The following is a 16,281-nucleotide window of genomic DNA, read 5'->3' as shown; positions in this document are numbered from 1 at the left end:
ACTCATCAAATTTGCAGATGACACCAAGCTGGCAGTAATAGCCAACACTCCAGAAGATAGGTTCAAGATACAGAAAGATCTTGACAGACTTGAACATTGGGCACTATCTAACAAAATGAAATTCAACAGTGAAAAAAGTAAGGTTCTACATTTAGGCCAAAAAAACAAAATGCACAGGTACCGTATATGTGGTACCTTGCTCAATAGTAGTAACTGTGAGAGGGATCTTGGAGTCCTAGTGGACAACCATTTAGATATGAGCCAGCAGTGTGCAGCAGCTGCCAAAAAAGCCAACACAGTTCTGGGCTGCATAAATAGAGGGATAGAATCAAGATCACATGAAGTGTTAATACCACTTTATAATGCCTTGGTAAGGCCACACTTGGAATATTGCATTCGATGTAAAAAGGATGTTGAGACTCTAGAAAGAGTGCAGAGAAGAGCAACAAAGATGATTAGGGGACTGGAAGCTAAAACATATGAAGAACGGTTGCAGGAACTCGGTATGCCTAGTTTAATGAAAAGAAGGACTAGGGGAGACATGATAGCAGTGTTCCAATATCTCAGGGGTTGCCGCAAAGAAGAGGGAGTCAAACTATTCTCCAATGCACCTGAGGGTAGAACAAGAAGCAATGGGTGGAAACTAATCAAGGAGAAAAGCCACCTAGAACTAAGGAGAAATTTCCTGACAGTTAGAACAATTAATAAGTGGAACAACTTGCCTGCAGAAGTTGTAAATGCTCCAACACTGGAAATTTTTAAGAAAATGCTGGATAGCCATTTGTCTGAAATTTATTTATTTATTTATTTATTTATTTATCGTATTTGTATACTGCCCTATCTCCCTAGGGACTCAGGGCGGTTCACAAGCAAATAAAAAGTACATATAAATACAGAATAAAATATCAATTAAAAAACTTATTCTACACAGCCAAATAATTAAAAAAGAACAATATAAATAATAAAACCCATTAAAACCAATATAAATTTAAAATCTAGTCCAGTACTGCGCAGATGAATAAATATGTTTTAAGCTCGCGGCGGAAGGTTTGGAGATCCGGAAGTTGACGAAGTCCTGGGGGGAGTTCGTTCCAGAGGGTGGGAGCCCCCACAGAGAAGGCCCTTCCCCTGGGTGTCGCCAAACGACACTGTCTAGCAGACGGCACCCTGAGGAGTCCCTCTCTGTGAGAGCGCACGGGTCGGTGAGAGGTATTCGGTAGCAGCAGGCGGTCCCGTAAGTAGCCCGGCCCTATGCCATGGAGCGCTTTAAAGATAGTTACCAAAACCTTGAAGCGCACCCGGAAGGCCACAGGTAGCCAGTGCAGTCTGCGCAGGAGAGGTGTCACATGGGAGCCACGAGGGGCTCCCTCTATCACCCGCGCAGCCGCATTCTGAACTAACTGAAGCCTCCGGATGCCCTTCAAGGGGAGCCCCATGTAGAGAGCATTGCAGTAATCCAGACGAGACGTCACGAGGGCGTGAGTGACCGTGCATAGGGCATCCCGGTCTAGAAAGGGGCGCAACTGGCGAACCAGGCGAACCTGGTAAAAAGCTCTCCTGGAGACGGCCGTCAAATGATTTTCAAAAGACAGCCGTCAAAAGAAATGGTGTAGGGTTTCCTGTCTGGGCAGGGGGTTGGACTAGAAGACCTCCAAGGTCCCTTCCAACTCTGATATTATTATTATTATTATTATTATTATTATTATTATTATTATTATTATTATTATTATTTACTAGTCACTACTACACCTTTCCACAACACTGCAATTCCTTGACTTAAGGTACTCTATCTATTGGAAAATTCGTTATGATGGAAAAACACTACAAATTCGGTTCCTAAAACAAATCTTGCCATAGTGAGATCATTATAGCATTATTAACTAGTGGCATATAATGTTATCATATATTTGCATATACGCACTATAACCGGAAATAAAGTATTTTCAAATTTAATAAACTTGCATGCACCCCAAAAATTAAGCGAGAGGCTAGTAGCATAATTTTAAATATATATTTCTTATTGCATTTAGAATAACTCAGTCTACCATCAACTTGATTACTAGATTTTTAAAAATCTCATTAAAAACTATCAAATTAATATGTGCTAGTGTGTGTTTTGTCAGTTTTCAGACATTCCTAGTTTTCAGACAAATAAATTCTGAATTAAATTAAATATTAAACTTGCTTCTGAAAAAAAAGTATAGTTAAAAGTGGATTGATACTATTTGCTTTCTTAGATTAGCATATTCTTACACTGAATGTTTAGCAATATCTCTCTCCAAATTCAGTCCAGTAACAGTCAAAGCCAATAAATATTAAATTTGTTCCTGGCTGAAGCTTAAGGAAAAACATCCAATAAAAAGTGAAATCACTTGGCTTGTTTCATATGCCATTGACACAATGGAAAGGAATAAATCAATCACTAAGAAATAACTAAGAAAAATATTCTTGAAAAAATGGATTTCCTTAAGAAGGATCAAAGTCAGTAACATGACAATGGGAAGGGAAAACCAGAAAAGATAATGAAGACTTGAGGAAGCAACTGGAGAAAGAAAAACAGAAACAAAACAAAAAATCCCCACCCTCTATTTGTATTCCTAATATCCTACTCCCTCAAGTGCAATGTTACAACAGAAAGAATTCTAGTCTTTACTGATCCTTGGCAAGTCACATACTCTGAGCTGTACTCCCAACTTCATGTTCAGATTCTTTTCTAAGGAAGAAATATCAATCAATTTATATTTATAGGAAGGCCATAATATACATCGGTGTTTGCATGGATATACGCACTTTTTAACATAGTTTACATACTACTTCATAAAATAATTTACAAGATCATAAAGAGTATATCTGAAAACTAGAATTCCTTCTGTTGACTAGGAGTGAATTAATCACTTAATCTAGTACTCCATGATATGATAAGCAGATGAAGTTATTTTAAAAAGTGTCTGTGTGTGCATGTATGTTATGGCCTTCTGATAAATATAAATCAGTCAATAGTCCTTCCTCAGATAACAGTCTGAATGTGCAGCTGGGACTATAACTCGGAGAGACAGTAACAGAGTTGGAAGGGATCTTGGAGGTCATTTAGTCCAACCCTCTGCTCACCCAGGAGGCCTGTATTAGGGATTCGAACCGCCAACCTTTCTGATCGACAAGTTCAGTGTCTTAGCCACTGAGCCACCTAGTGAGACTAACTCTCAAATTAAGTAGTTTCCGCATAACCAATAGAAGCCAAGATCTTTGAGCTATGATCCAAAATTGTATTTGCAATTCTGCAAAGACTGGTATTTTATACTTGCTAATAACATTTAACATTCCATTCCTTAACAACCTAACCTAAACCTAACCTAACCTTAACCTAAGCATAGTTAGCCAGTATCAGAACAGACTCAGAAGCGAAAACCTTTTTCTTTAAATAATGTTTAGGGAACATCTACAAGTTCCACATTTGAAACAGTTTCTTCCAGTTTTTATTTACTTCTCAAAACTAAAGATCACTCTTATTGCAGCGTGTGATTCAGGTTTTTTATGAGAGCAAAGTCAAAACAGAACAAAAGCTGGGTGGCCAAAAGAACAAGCCCTTATAATTGCAGTATGGGAAAACTTTCTAATAGAAATTGGATGGAAGCTCTATTTTCTTTAAATACGCTCAGTTTTTGAATGTCTGAAAAATTACCGGACCTCAGGAAACTTAATTTTCCCACTATCCAAATAGGGCTGATAGATGCTGGTTTAGTAAGCCATACAGTTATAGGCATTATTATGGGTCACATATAATTTTCTCTTTCTCCACCCTAAAGGCCTGTCATCATTAGAAGCTACAATCTTAACCTCTTTCCTAAGTATACTTTTGAAATAAAACACTGCCATCTATAATTTGTTTTGAACTCAGAGGCATTCAGTTTATCCAATTTTACCACATAACAGTAGTTTTCAAAAGTACCTTTTAAAAGTGTGTATATATGTATCCCCACTTACCCACATTTAATGTAAAAGAAAATGTAATTCCCAAAATGCATATACTCAATCACATGAGAAAAGGACGTGGGAAATTATGAGAGCTCAGGTTTCAGGGGGGAAACAGGGATGTGGCTCTATGCATCTGATGAAGTAAGTTGCACAAAATCTTATACCTTTTAAAATAATTTGATAGTCTGAAAGGGTACAACAAGACTTTCAAAGATTTTTTTGTTACCACAATCTAACAGGACTGTCCTACAAGTTTCATGGAGCAATAAGTCTTAAGACAAGTGATCTTCCCTCCCTTTAGGTATCCATTTTATTTTCTTAGAAAAATAGCTGTCTAAGTGACCCACCACCCTAATATGATTTACAAATGAAGCTCACAAAGAGTCATTCTTTTTGGCCTTCACTTTTCCAGTATGTATCTTTAAGAAAGAATTTAAAGAAAACTGATTCTTTCTTTCTTTAAATGGAAGAATAATTGCCAGTCAATGAAGCTTCATAGGCAGTAGCAAGCTGAATACATATGACTGCATACAAAGATCTTTCCTGTTCTTGAGTTCAGGAGACCCAAATGAAAGACAGAAAGTTGGAACATTAAAAATTGAAAAATATTTTGTTACATACCCTTCTCCGTCATTTTCTATGGATGAAACATGATGATGTGCACTAGTGAGAGCTGACTCAAGTATATGTTGCCTTGACAGAACATTCTGATGCATTGGTAGAAGACTAGGTGATGGTCCATTGTGGTTTGTGCTGGAATTAGTATACATCCCTAAAAAAAGAAAATGTTCATCAGTAAAAACTTTTCATACTTTTCTAAAAAGCATCTTTTTAGCACAGATGTCTCAAACAAGTTGTAACAGGTTATGTTGTTCACTTCTATAAAGTTTCTTCCTAGATTTGGTTGGAAAGAGTGGCACTGTTGTAATATTTCCTTATAATCATTCATCGTAAGTTACCTATCATCAACGAATAGGAATTTTGTCTTACACTGAGAATGGGAATGAAGGTATCTTCCAGATTGTACAAATATAAAATCATGTATATTTTAAATATTTAGAATACAGTATAGAGAAAAACTGAACCAGATCCAACAGTTCGTTTCTACTGTGCTTGGAAAAACAAAGATGGTAAATAAAAGTCTTTAGCATGTGTTTCCCAGGAATGTATACTAAAAGACATGCTGCCTCCAATATTAGAAATAAGATATAATCATCACAGTTAATAATTACTTATTTGCCATGGAATTATCTAATTTCCCTTTTAAAGCTCATTAACCTAATAGAAATAACTTCAATTAGGATTGACATATCCAAGAACAATTGGCTATAGAGAATAGTTTTCAATGGTTTTTGAATTCACTGTTAAAAGAAAGATTAAAAGTAAATAATAGGATTGGAACTGCATAACAGAAAACAGAATTTGAGGTTGAACTACTGTATGTATAAATGATGAACATATAATTGCTAAATGTATAAACTTTTATTGAAATGTAAGCAGAAAAGGTGAAACACAGTATGATAAAATGGGCTAACATATGTTTGCACATAATAAACTGATGGAACAGTGGGGAAAATATTATTAAAAGATTGAAATTTACATTATGTTATAACTTCAGAGAATTTTTTTAAAATGATGTACTATTGTTATATGACTCCAGAAAAATTGTCTAGAATGCATAAAAGTACTTCAAATTCATGTAAAAATTATATAAATTAGAGAATTTATGCTAGAATTTCCCTGAATATGGGCTTTAGCACGAGTCCAAAAGCTCAGAAGACAAAATCTCTGGTCCCAGTGACCAACCCAGATTGGATCCTGCAACATTATCTTGGGACATATATATTCAGACAGAAAATAAATGATATGAATTTATTTTTGGGTAGAAATAAAAATGCAAGGAAGTATTTCTTCCCCTTAATGAAGAGCAACAAATTATATATTATAACAAATATAACAATTTTAATTGCAGTGTAACTGTTTGAATCAAGCCCTAATGCACTAAGGAGGTCAACCTACCATGTGGACTGTAGTTGAATCAGCGAGAAGTCAGCTTGTTCTGAAAGGATGTTCACATATTTAAAGAAAAGGAATCACATGGAGATAAAGCATTGACTTCTGTTCCTTGAAATAACTAAATCTTCATATGTATCACAGGGAGTGGCCACTTGAAGTGTAATGACTGAATAAGCATAAAAGCTCTGGATCTCTGAACTTTCCTAATATTGTCCATGAGGTGAGCTGCCTGCATGGGGAATATGCTTGCCTGAAGTGGAGGAGAAGGACATTGGAAATACAATGCCAATGCCAAGTCTTTTTACAGATTAAGAGAGAATTGTTCTTATGACTGGGCAGCTTTGAATCATATTTTTCTGCCGGTGTACAGGTAGTCCTCGACTTACAACACCTCATTTAGTAACTATTCAAAGTTTTCAACAACACTGTAAAAAGTGACATATGACCGTTTTTCACATTTAGGACTGTTGCAGCATCCTCATGGTGACATGATCAAAATTCAGATGATTGGCCACTGGTTCATATTTATGCAATGTCCCAGGGTCATGTGATCAGCTTTTGTGACTTTCTGACAAGCAAAGTCAATGGGGAAACCAGATTCACTTAACAACCATGTTACCAACTTAAAAACTACAGTGATTCTCTTAACAATTGTGGCAAGAAATGTCGTAAAATGGGGCAAAAGTCACTTAGCAACATAAATTTTGGGATCAATTGTGGTAATAAGTTGAGAATTGCCTGTACAGCAGCTTTAAAATAATGCCTTAGCAAGCTAACATTGTTAACATTATTTTAATGCATAGACTGTTTTTATTTCTGAATAAATAACAAATAGGACAAAAGTTTTTATCAATGCTCATAAGCATATCAGGAAAGACAGATTCAAATTCAGCACTGATCTCTTAAAACAAATCAAGAAATTATATGAACATCAGTAAGAGAGTGCATTACTCTAGTGACTTATGTATGTATACTTTGAATGGTATAAACTAACATCCTTCAAAACTCAAACTGGTTTCTTGAAACTTGCATTTTTAAATCCCAGTTTGCTGACTTAATCTTCCTGTTAACAGAACTGACTTTGGAACAGATTGTCAGCCTCCGCATGCTACCTTTATTGTTTTATTACTGTTAGTTAATTGTTTTATTGCTATCTTTTAGTGCTAAGCATTGGGAAGGGGTAATGTATCCTTAATTAAGGGCTAGCTACTTCGGCTGTCATGAAATGGAGGGAATGGGAGGGAGTTAAGACAGAAATGAAACTTAACTTGCTACAGATAAATAGAATGCATTCAAAGTCTAGGAAGTGGGCTAATAACAGTCGCAGCTAACGGTCCGTGCATACCAGAGAATTGAAACCATCTGAACTTGATGACCCTCACATGACACCTGAGGAAAAGGTGGATTGGACACAATTGCCTGACCTTTGGGGGGAGGAGGGATTAATGTGGGAACTTGTATGTGTAAGCCACACCTATTATTCAGAACTTGCTTTACTTTCGTTGCAATCAGTTCATTCTCAGTAAAAGATACCTTTCTCTACAAACAATGGAGTTGGGGGTTTTCTTTCCTGAGTTTTGAAAGGAGGCATGCTTGACACAGATGGACTTGCACATGATGTGCATTACCGCACTCCACATTTTCATTTTCCCCTCATATTTTTATAAGTGCTCCAACCACAAGCCTTTTCTTATATTGAGGGAAAGTCCTTTTGAGAACACATGACAAGTTATTACAAGCTGTTAAAGAAAATGTTGTTTTATCATTTTATTCTCTGCAGATGGTATAATCGATTCTGCCTTGTTTTCATTTATATTTCAGACACCTGTGTGATTTTCAGGATATTATAATTTCTTTCTTATGGCATCTTGGTATGCTTAATCCATTGGCAAACATTCATATGATATTTTAGAATATGTTATGTTATATTATATTGCATTACATTACATTGATTACATTATATTATTCCTAGTCATCACACTGCTGCTATTTTACTATTTGATTGGAATATAAATCAAATAAATGGCAAATATAAGAGGTGAAAAAGGAAAAAAATTGCACATATCCAGATTCTAGAAAAATACAGAGCCATTCACTTCCAGAAAGCTTACACTGTCTGAGTAAATAAATGAACCAGATGACATAAACAAAGAATATACTATAGGCAATATCATTTGGGACTTGCTTCTGAATATAACGGTACCGTGGCAAACTAAAAATATCTAGGTTTTATAGCAATCAGATGAGACTTACACTAATTGGTGTCTAAAAGTAGTTTAGTTAAGTCTACCTGTTCTGGCCACATGGTATATTTAATAATTCAACATAATATGGCAAAAATAATTCTCAAAATTTCTCATAATATGGTAAAAATATTTTTTTTGATGTAAGTTTGCTAAAGAAAAATACTTAGCTGAAACACATGTGCAGAAGTAGGATTATCAAAGCTGCTGTTGTGTCAGCTTTATCATTCATACTACAGATAGCCCTTAACCTAAGACAACAACTGAATTTTAACTTAGTATTCACAATTACAAAAGCAATTTTAATTTTTGTACACATTTTGGTAAACTTATAAGTTATTTTTTGAGAAGTTTCTTACTTGTGGAACGAATTTGCACTATACAGTTTAATGTTGTAACACATACCCTGATTGAAGACAACTACAACTACAATTAGTTCACTGTTTTATCTGCTCATCTATTTGCTCATTAAATATTCTTTTCCTTTATCCTGTGCAAAAATGGGGCATCCACTGAAATCAAAGATCTTATGCAGATAATTAGGTTTGCAGTATCTATCTTTAACATGATGAATTGTTTTGGCTACTATGAGATATCAGAAAATTATTTTAACTAATTCTATGTAAGAAAAAAGATTGAGCGTATTAGTTTATCTACAGTGTCTAGACATACATCTGGGATACCATTTCTTTGTAATCCCTAAAAGCTAAGAGGTATGCAAATTCAAAAATCAGATGTCTTTTTAAACCAGTGGCAATTTATTTTAAAAATTGTGAAACAAGCTTTTGATCTCAAATGTGATTCATACACAGTACTTCAAATTTATTGGACAATTCAGAAAATACTTACCAACGACTGCTTTCATAATGTTAGAAATGTAACACGGAAGATGGAACATTAATTTAGAGTATGGGCTTGTCATACATCTGATACATTTTTGTCTTGACTTTATGGATTTGCAGAAAATACTTTCAACTGGTATTCTGGGCAAGTTACTATTTGTCTGTTCTGCAGAAGCTATGTAATTATAGCAAAGGAAGGTCACTGTAACATAGACTAAAATTTGTTTTCCCTGGACAGATCCTTAAGACCAAAATATTTAGTTATTTTAGTTCTTCTGTGTATGTTCAAATGAGGAGCATTCACTTATTGTAGGTACAATGTCCTGTACCTAAGCTGCATAAGTGCAGATTCCTGGTATATATCTTAGCTGTGTGTGTGTGTGTGGTTTCCTAACACATTAACCACTTCAGATTATAAATACATGTAATCCATCAAAATCTAAATGGCTTAACCTTTAGCACTAACATCTGTTAGAAAACTAGCAACATAATCATCTGAACTAAAGTCTTTTTTGGGATTCTGCCAAGTAACTGCAAAGATAAAAGAAATAAAATTGCAAGTTCAGAAAAAGCAAACAAAACAAAAGTTCTCAACACTGTATTATTTTCCTGTAAGTCCCACAAACATCTCAAAACTGGGGTCAACATAGCCTAGTGGATGGTTAACACTCTGAGGATATGTTCTGCCGAAAACTATTCTAAATTACAGTGAGCTACTTCAGAGAAGATTGTACATCATCTGAAGTAATGTGGGTCTTCTCCAAAATCAATCAAGTTATTCCAAAATGATTAGAACTACAATAAAGTGATTTGAGCAATACAGAATCAGATAAAAATGACCACAGACAGCTGTGGAATGCAGTCCTGATCTGCAGCACATAGAAAAAGAGATCATGAAGCTTGGAATATTTGATACTCAGAAAAAGGGTGAAAGCAGACCCTCCCTAGAAAGTCACAGAGTATATCTAGTAGTTAGCAAGCTGTTGCTTTAGTTTGGCAAGATTTCTGTCAATAGGTGAACACAGTAAAGTAACTACTCAAAAGTAAGTATACACGTCATTTTTGGTTCCTTGGGCCTTACATAAATCTTGCCAGATTAAAGCAGCACATTTGCTGTCTTTTTGCTTTCTGTGAAGGTCCTCTCCCTTCTCCAACTTGGGAGTACATCCCACAAGTACACACACACACACACACACACACATCATACACACACACACACCACAAAGGGAAAATGGACAGTAAAAAGTGGATTGTGATTGACAACTTTGCTTTTACACAAGGAGTGACTTTCATTATATTTATAACTATGTGTATCTGACTGAAGGTGCAAGTAGGAATGTTCAGAATCTGGCTTATAGATAATAATAATTATAATAATAATAATCTGCTTTCCACTGCTTTTCCTGAAGATGCTGCCTGTCTGCAAATTAAAAAGGGAATCTTTGAGTTACAAGTAGCTGGAAGAGAACTATCATGCTAACAGTGCTCTTTTCTGTACTCCTGCTCATAAAGTAAAGAAACCCTATCAATCAACCTAGGTTTCCCCATGAAGCAAAGTGAGTAAAAAAACATCACCTCTCTGCCTAAAAGTGGGTAAAGGGAGGAATGCTTGGAAGAGTTTACAAGCAGGAAAATGTTAGCTCAGGGGTGTCAAGCTCCCGTCGTCATGGCAGCATTACGTGACGTATTGGGACTTTCCCCCCTTCGCTAAATTGGGTGGGAGCGGGGCCATGAGTTTGATACCCCAGTGTTAGACGGACTGCTGAACTCAAAGCCATAGTGATCAGCTGTGGTCTTTACTTCTCTGCGGCGAAAGAGTGAGAAAGCTCCAACTCATCATTCCATGCACAAGCGGTTTGCATGCTGGAATCTATGTTGTGTGTCAATTGTTTTAAAAAACTGAGTTTTGCATCAAGTACTTCTTTATATGCTTATGAACTGGCAAAAGGCTCCTTTTTTTCTTGTGGTATATTTTAATGAGTACAAATGCTGTTGCTACACTTTTCTCAATAATGTGTTTCACACCCACTCTAAACTAATATCTGCAAAAAAACACTGCTCATTTCTGCCAAAATAACAAAACTACTTAAAAGTGCTGTTAAGCAATAATAGCACTTGCACTCCATCTATGCTTCCAAAATTTTGCAGATTACTTTTTAAGCCCATCTCTACACTATATGTCACATTCATATAAATTGCTTCTAAAGTGATGGGAAAAGAAGAATTCCTTTTAACTCTCTGCCAGGTTCTTTGGAACAATCCTTCCCTTCCATCAATTCTGGATAAATTTCTGGAAACTTTATTCTCTTAGGAGAGGCTAACAATTACTTAGTCACATTGGCTAAAAAATAAAATAGTTTAAAAGTTTCTTCTAAAAAAGGTCTGAAAACTGGCAAGCTTCATTCACTCAGAAAACATACCATGATCGTAAATGTTATCCATATCTGTTAAATATTTTCTTAAAAAACATTTTAACTGAGGGTGGAGATTGGTTCTTCAAGCTTGTGGGTTGGTTTCTGAATATTTCTTTACCAGAAGAGGTAACATCTTCAGAGAAATTAGGTAGGGGTGAAATGCTCCCGGTTTGGACCAGATCACCCGATCCAGTAGCGATGGTGGCGGGTGGTTCGGAGAACTAGTAGCAAAAATCCCTCCCCCCCCCATGCCCAGCTGAGCCACGCGATCATCAGAGGTTGTTTTTTTAAAAACTTTTAAAAGCATTTTTTCTTTGGCCAAAAAAATGCTTTTAAATGAAAAAAAAAAAGCTCTGATGATCATGCAGCTCAGCTGGGATCGCCAGAACCTTTTAAAAGCATTTTTTCTACAACCTCTTCGACCGAAGAGACTGTAAAAAATGCTTTTAAATGGTTCTGGCAATCAGGCAACTCAGCTGGGATTGTCAGAACCCTTTAAAAGCATTTAAAAGGCTCCTCTGGCGATCCCAGCTGAGTTGCCTGATCATCAGAGGATTTTAAAAGCAATTTTTTACAACCTCTTTGGCAGAAGAGCCTGTAGAAAAAATGCTTTTAAAAGTTAAAAAAAAAGAAGTTGGCCACCCAGTCACAATAAACCGCCCTCCCAAGCCACATTAAACCCCCCTCCCAAGCCAAGCCCACAGAACCAGTAATAACAAATTTTACATTTCACCCCTGAATTTAGGGGATGTCAGTATTGATATCCTGCTTATAAGGGCTTTGTATGATAAGTAGGTCTTGGATGGTCGCATCAAGTGAGGGGCTTGACATGACTCTCACCTGACATAACCACACCTGACCCATCACAAACCCATCACAAGATCCTCACCTTACATGCCCTGACATGATCTACTGACCATATGAAGTCCTTATAAGCAGAAGAACACCAACACTGACATCCCCTAAATTCTGCTGAAGATGTTACCTAGCCTGGTAACTAAATGTTTGGAAACCAACCCACAATCTCGGAGAATGAACCTTCACCCTCATCCCACACCCGAGCTACAGACATTCACCACTATCACAAATATTATAACTGTTGGTTCATATTCCAGAAGGTTAATACTCTGTACTAAGTTTTGGATTTTACAAAGATTTCACTTTAAATTTCAGGTGAGAATGTTATGTCCAAAGTTATCTGAATTGATTCTTTTCCTCTATCTGTGTTTCAAACTGGATTTATAGCAAATTAATTAGAAAGATCTGAGCTAGTGTCTCTTGTAAAATTGATATGGTAGCAATAGCTTTCACATAGGGAATTATCATACACATGGACGTACAGTGTACTGTAAATTATGTGAAACAATTCCATTATAACAATAACATGTTGGAAATGAGGGAAGTTATTTGTTCAGTTGGCTCTTGTTGCGAACAGAGAGCTGGGCTAGCTGGCCTCTCTGCCTGGTTTAATTAGGTTCTTTTGGTGTTCTTCACATAACGATTTGGAGTCTAAATTTTCTATGAAGCAGCAGTACTGTATTCACTTTAATGATTTTGAAATGTAGCAACCACAACAGCACTTTTCAAATATTCTCCCCTTTTAGCCTAAGCACATGGGGTTGCTTTGAAATTCAGCGTAACAGGAGTAGAAACACAGAAACCATCTCCAGATGCTAGCTTTGTCCTTGGCATATTTAAAATATGCAGCAGACTTAGTTGAAGAGGAAAGGTTCTAGGTAATCTAAATAAGCAGCACCCTATTCCTTATACTACCGTCTACTGCCATCTTCTATCTCCCAGCGACCGGTGCGTTCTCACAGAGAGGGACTCCTTAGGGTGCCGTCAGCCAAGCAATGTCGACTGGCGGCCCCCAGGGGGAGGGCCTTCTCTGTGGGGGCTCCTACCCTGTGGAACGAACTTCCCCCTGGACTTCGTCAACTATCTGACCTTTGGACCTTTCGCCGCGAACTTAAAACCTATTTATTCGGTCTAGCTGGACTGGCTTGATTTTAAAATTTTTAATTTGTTTTTATGGGTTTTTAAACTTTTGTAAATTTTATAGAGTGTTATTGTATTTTAAATTATTGGCCAATTGAATAAGTTTTTTAACGGGTTGTTCTTAATATTATATGTACTGTTCTTTTTGTATTTTATTCTGGCTGTGCACCGCCCTGAGTCCTTTGGGAGAAGGGCGGTATACAAATTAAATTATTATTATTATTATTATTATTATTATTATTATTATTATTATTATTATTATTATTATTATTATGCTATGATTTCTTTGAAAAAGGAATTTAGAATAAACAATTATTTTCAAAGAGAATAGAATGAGGCATAGTACAGAAGATTTGATAGTAATTTTTTTAACGTCTGTAGTCTGCTATGTGTACTACAACATAATTTGATTCACTAATGCTAATAAAGTAACCTTCCAAATGGAATTCTACCATAGCTTGCAACCTATCTGTTGGTTCTAAGTAGGACCCGGTGGCCAGATGTCTATGCTGCTCTATGCTCTGTTTTTCAAATATCTTTTAGCAGTTTGACATCCTACCCATAAGGTTCTGACCCATTATTCTTGAATTAATAGCTATATTTAGCCAAGAATCACTTCAGTCCTGCTCAAACTTGATGCTCTCCAGATGCCTATAGTGCAGGTAGATAACATGAGCTCAAAGTATCGCCAATATGGCAATCTGGGCTACAAAGTGTTTTACATGACATGGTAAACAGACTTCCTTCAGATGAGATCAGACAACAAATCCCAAATTTCTAGGAATTCTGCACTGTGTGACCATGTACTCACAGCATGAAAGGCATAAAGTTATGGAAAGTTTTCTTAGTGGAACTTGTGGAAAATGCCAGACCACAATTACTGCTTCTGTCTTAAACTACTATAACTGTTAATAGAGATGTTCACATGGCCTTTTTGGCATGTTCCAAAGAGGTCATTATGGAATAGCATTCTGTCATTTTCCTAAGTTCATCTTTGATGCTTTCATGCACATACAGAATATGCTTCTTTTTAAAACAATTTTCTAGTTTGAAGTCATTCTTCTTTCATAGGTACAGAGAACCTTTACTTGGATGACAAGGTGCTAGAAGATAAATGGAGAATCCTATCAAGTAATTGGTCCTCTGTGGATTTTCCTGGTTTTCCTGGCAGTAGACATGCATTGTAATTGGCCCTCAGATAAAAAGTTTCTTATTGAGGAAAATTATATATATTATACTGTCTACACCAGTAACTCAAAAGAACGCCATCAGCAATACCAGGGGCATATTTCAAAATATAAGTCAATTATTTACATATTTATTTGTGACAGCACGATTATTAGCAAATTATTTTAATCTTACTTTTGAATTTTAGATCTGAACCTATTTGCTTTATTACATTCTTCCTCTGATATGTTCTTTGGAGTAGTATATCCTTTAAAAAATCCTGAATGGTATGCTGACAATCTGGCAAGCTTATTGTTCAAAGCATCTGGCAAGCTTTATATTTAGATGGAATTTGCATCTTGAGTTCTCCACGGTGAATCGTATTTATTGTATCTATAAGAAATACTCCCACCTGTAATGAGGTCGTGGTGGCTCATTGATCTCCCACACTTCCCATCCAAAATGTGTTGTGAAGAAGGGTGAAGCTGCTGCATAGTTAAGCATTCACTTAATATTTCTTGTTCGGCATCAGAATATGAATGAAGCTATAAGAGGATATAAAACAAAGAGATTTTCATTTCAAAGAGTAGAACTCAAATGCAGCTAATTTAATGCATATGGCTTTTTGCCCATAGCCTATACATATATGCAAGAAACAAAACATCATTGTTTCCCTTAGTTCAGCAAGGGGAGATCTATTAGGCACTTGGTGCTTCTAGTTTGAGTTTTCTTGCATATGCAAATTTATCATACTAATCTATCATCATTATGTTGATTCTTAGAAAATTACTATGCATGTTGTAATTTTACAGAGTAACTAAGCTGCACAGTATTTGTCTCTCCTATCTTAAGTTCTGTTTCTCAAAGAAATCCATCAATTACTGGTAGTAACTGTCTTGGTCAGAATTTCCTAGATAAGGAAAAATGTTGGTACTTATCAGATTAAAATGACCAAATTGGTAGGCTGTTGGTCATGTGCAAAAGGTATTGCTGATCTGTGCTGTTTTCCGTGTAAATTAATGCACTGGCAAAAGTGTTTGAAGCATGCTCTCTTCGCAAACCACACTGTCGATCATATTAGAAACAGCAGGAGAGGAGAATTAAGAAAGAAAAGCATTTCTAATTCTTTTTCAAACATACTGATGCTGCCAAGTTTTTGTCATAACACAAAGCTCAAATTACCCCAAAATATCTATCCCCTGTTATGGCTACTAATAAATGATTATTGTTTTGAAGTTTATAGAATTCAATTCTGCCCTTCTCTTGACTTGGTTATTCTAAATTAAAAGATCTAGGCCAAGCAATTTAGCCTTCAGTCTTACAGTCAGTTTATATAAACATTCAATATTCTAGAACAAAACCAGCTAATCAAGGTTTATGCTATTACTATTACTACTGCTGCTATAAAGTATTGCAAAACTGCTTAGTTTTCATCCAAGAATAAATTTCATTGGGGCAATGCTGCTTAAATAAAGTAGGAAGTAAAGGTTCAGTGTTGAAGCAGATGTGCTGCGCGCAATAAGACATTTCAGGTTGAAAAACTGAGGAAGGGGGAAGCTTGCCTCAAAACCTGAAGCTTATACAACTTCTATGGCCTTGGTTCTCAGAAAGCTCGGCTTAGGAAAATAT

The 16,281-nt window shown here is 36.1% G+C and overlaps 1 protein-coding gene across 1 annotated transcript in view; it reads right to left on the bottom strand.

The window, feature by feature from the left end:
* GLIS1 (GLIS family zinc finger 1) overlaps positions 1-16,281 on the bottom strand; it is a 249,581-nt gene that overhangs the window by 25,409 nt on the left and 207,891 nt on the right. Inside the window, exons 7-8 of the mRNA XM_058175135.1 lie at positions 15,065-15,197; positions 4,594-4,744 (exon numbers count right to left, since the gene is read on the bottom strand). Of these exons, the coding sequence (XP_058031118.1) occupies positions 4,594-4,744; positions 15,065-15,197 (284 nt within the window). The remainder of the gene's footprint in view (positions 1-4,593; positions 4,745-15,064; positions 15,198-16,281) is intronic.

Source organism: Ahaetulla prasina, chromosome 3, assembly GCF_028640845.1.
Source record: "Ahaetulla prasina isolate Xishuangbanna chromosome 3, ASM2864084v1, whole genome shotgun sequence".
In the NCBI taxonomy this organism is placed as follows: Eukaryota; Metazoa; Chordata; class Lepidosauria; order Squamata; family Colubridae; genus Ahaetulla; species Ahaetulla prasina.
Note: the sequence above shows the minus strand (reverse complement) of the source record. Positions and strands in the feature narration are given on the sequence as shown.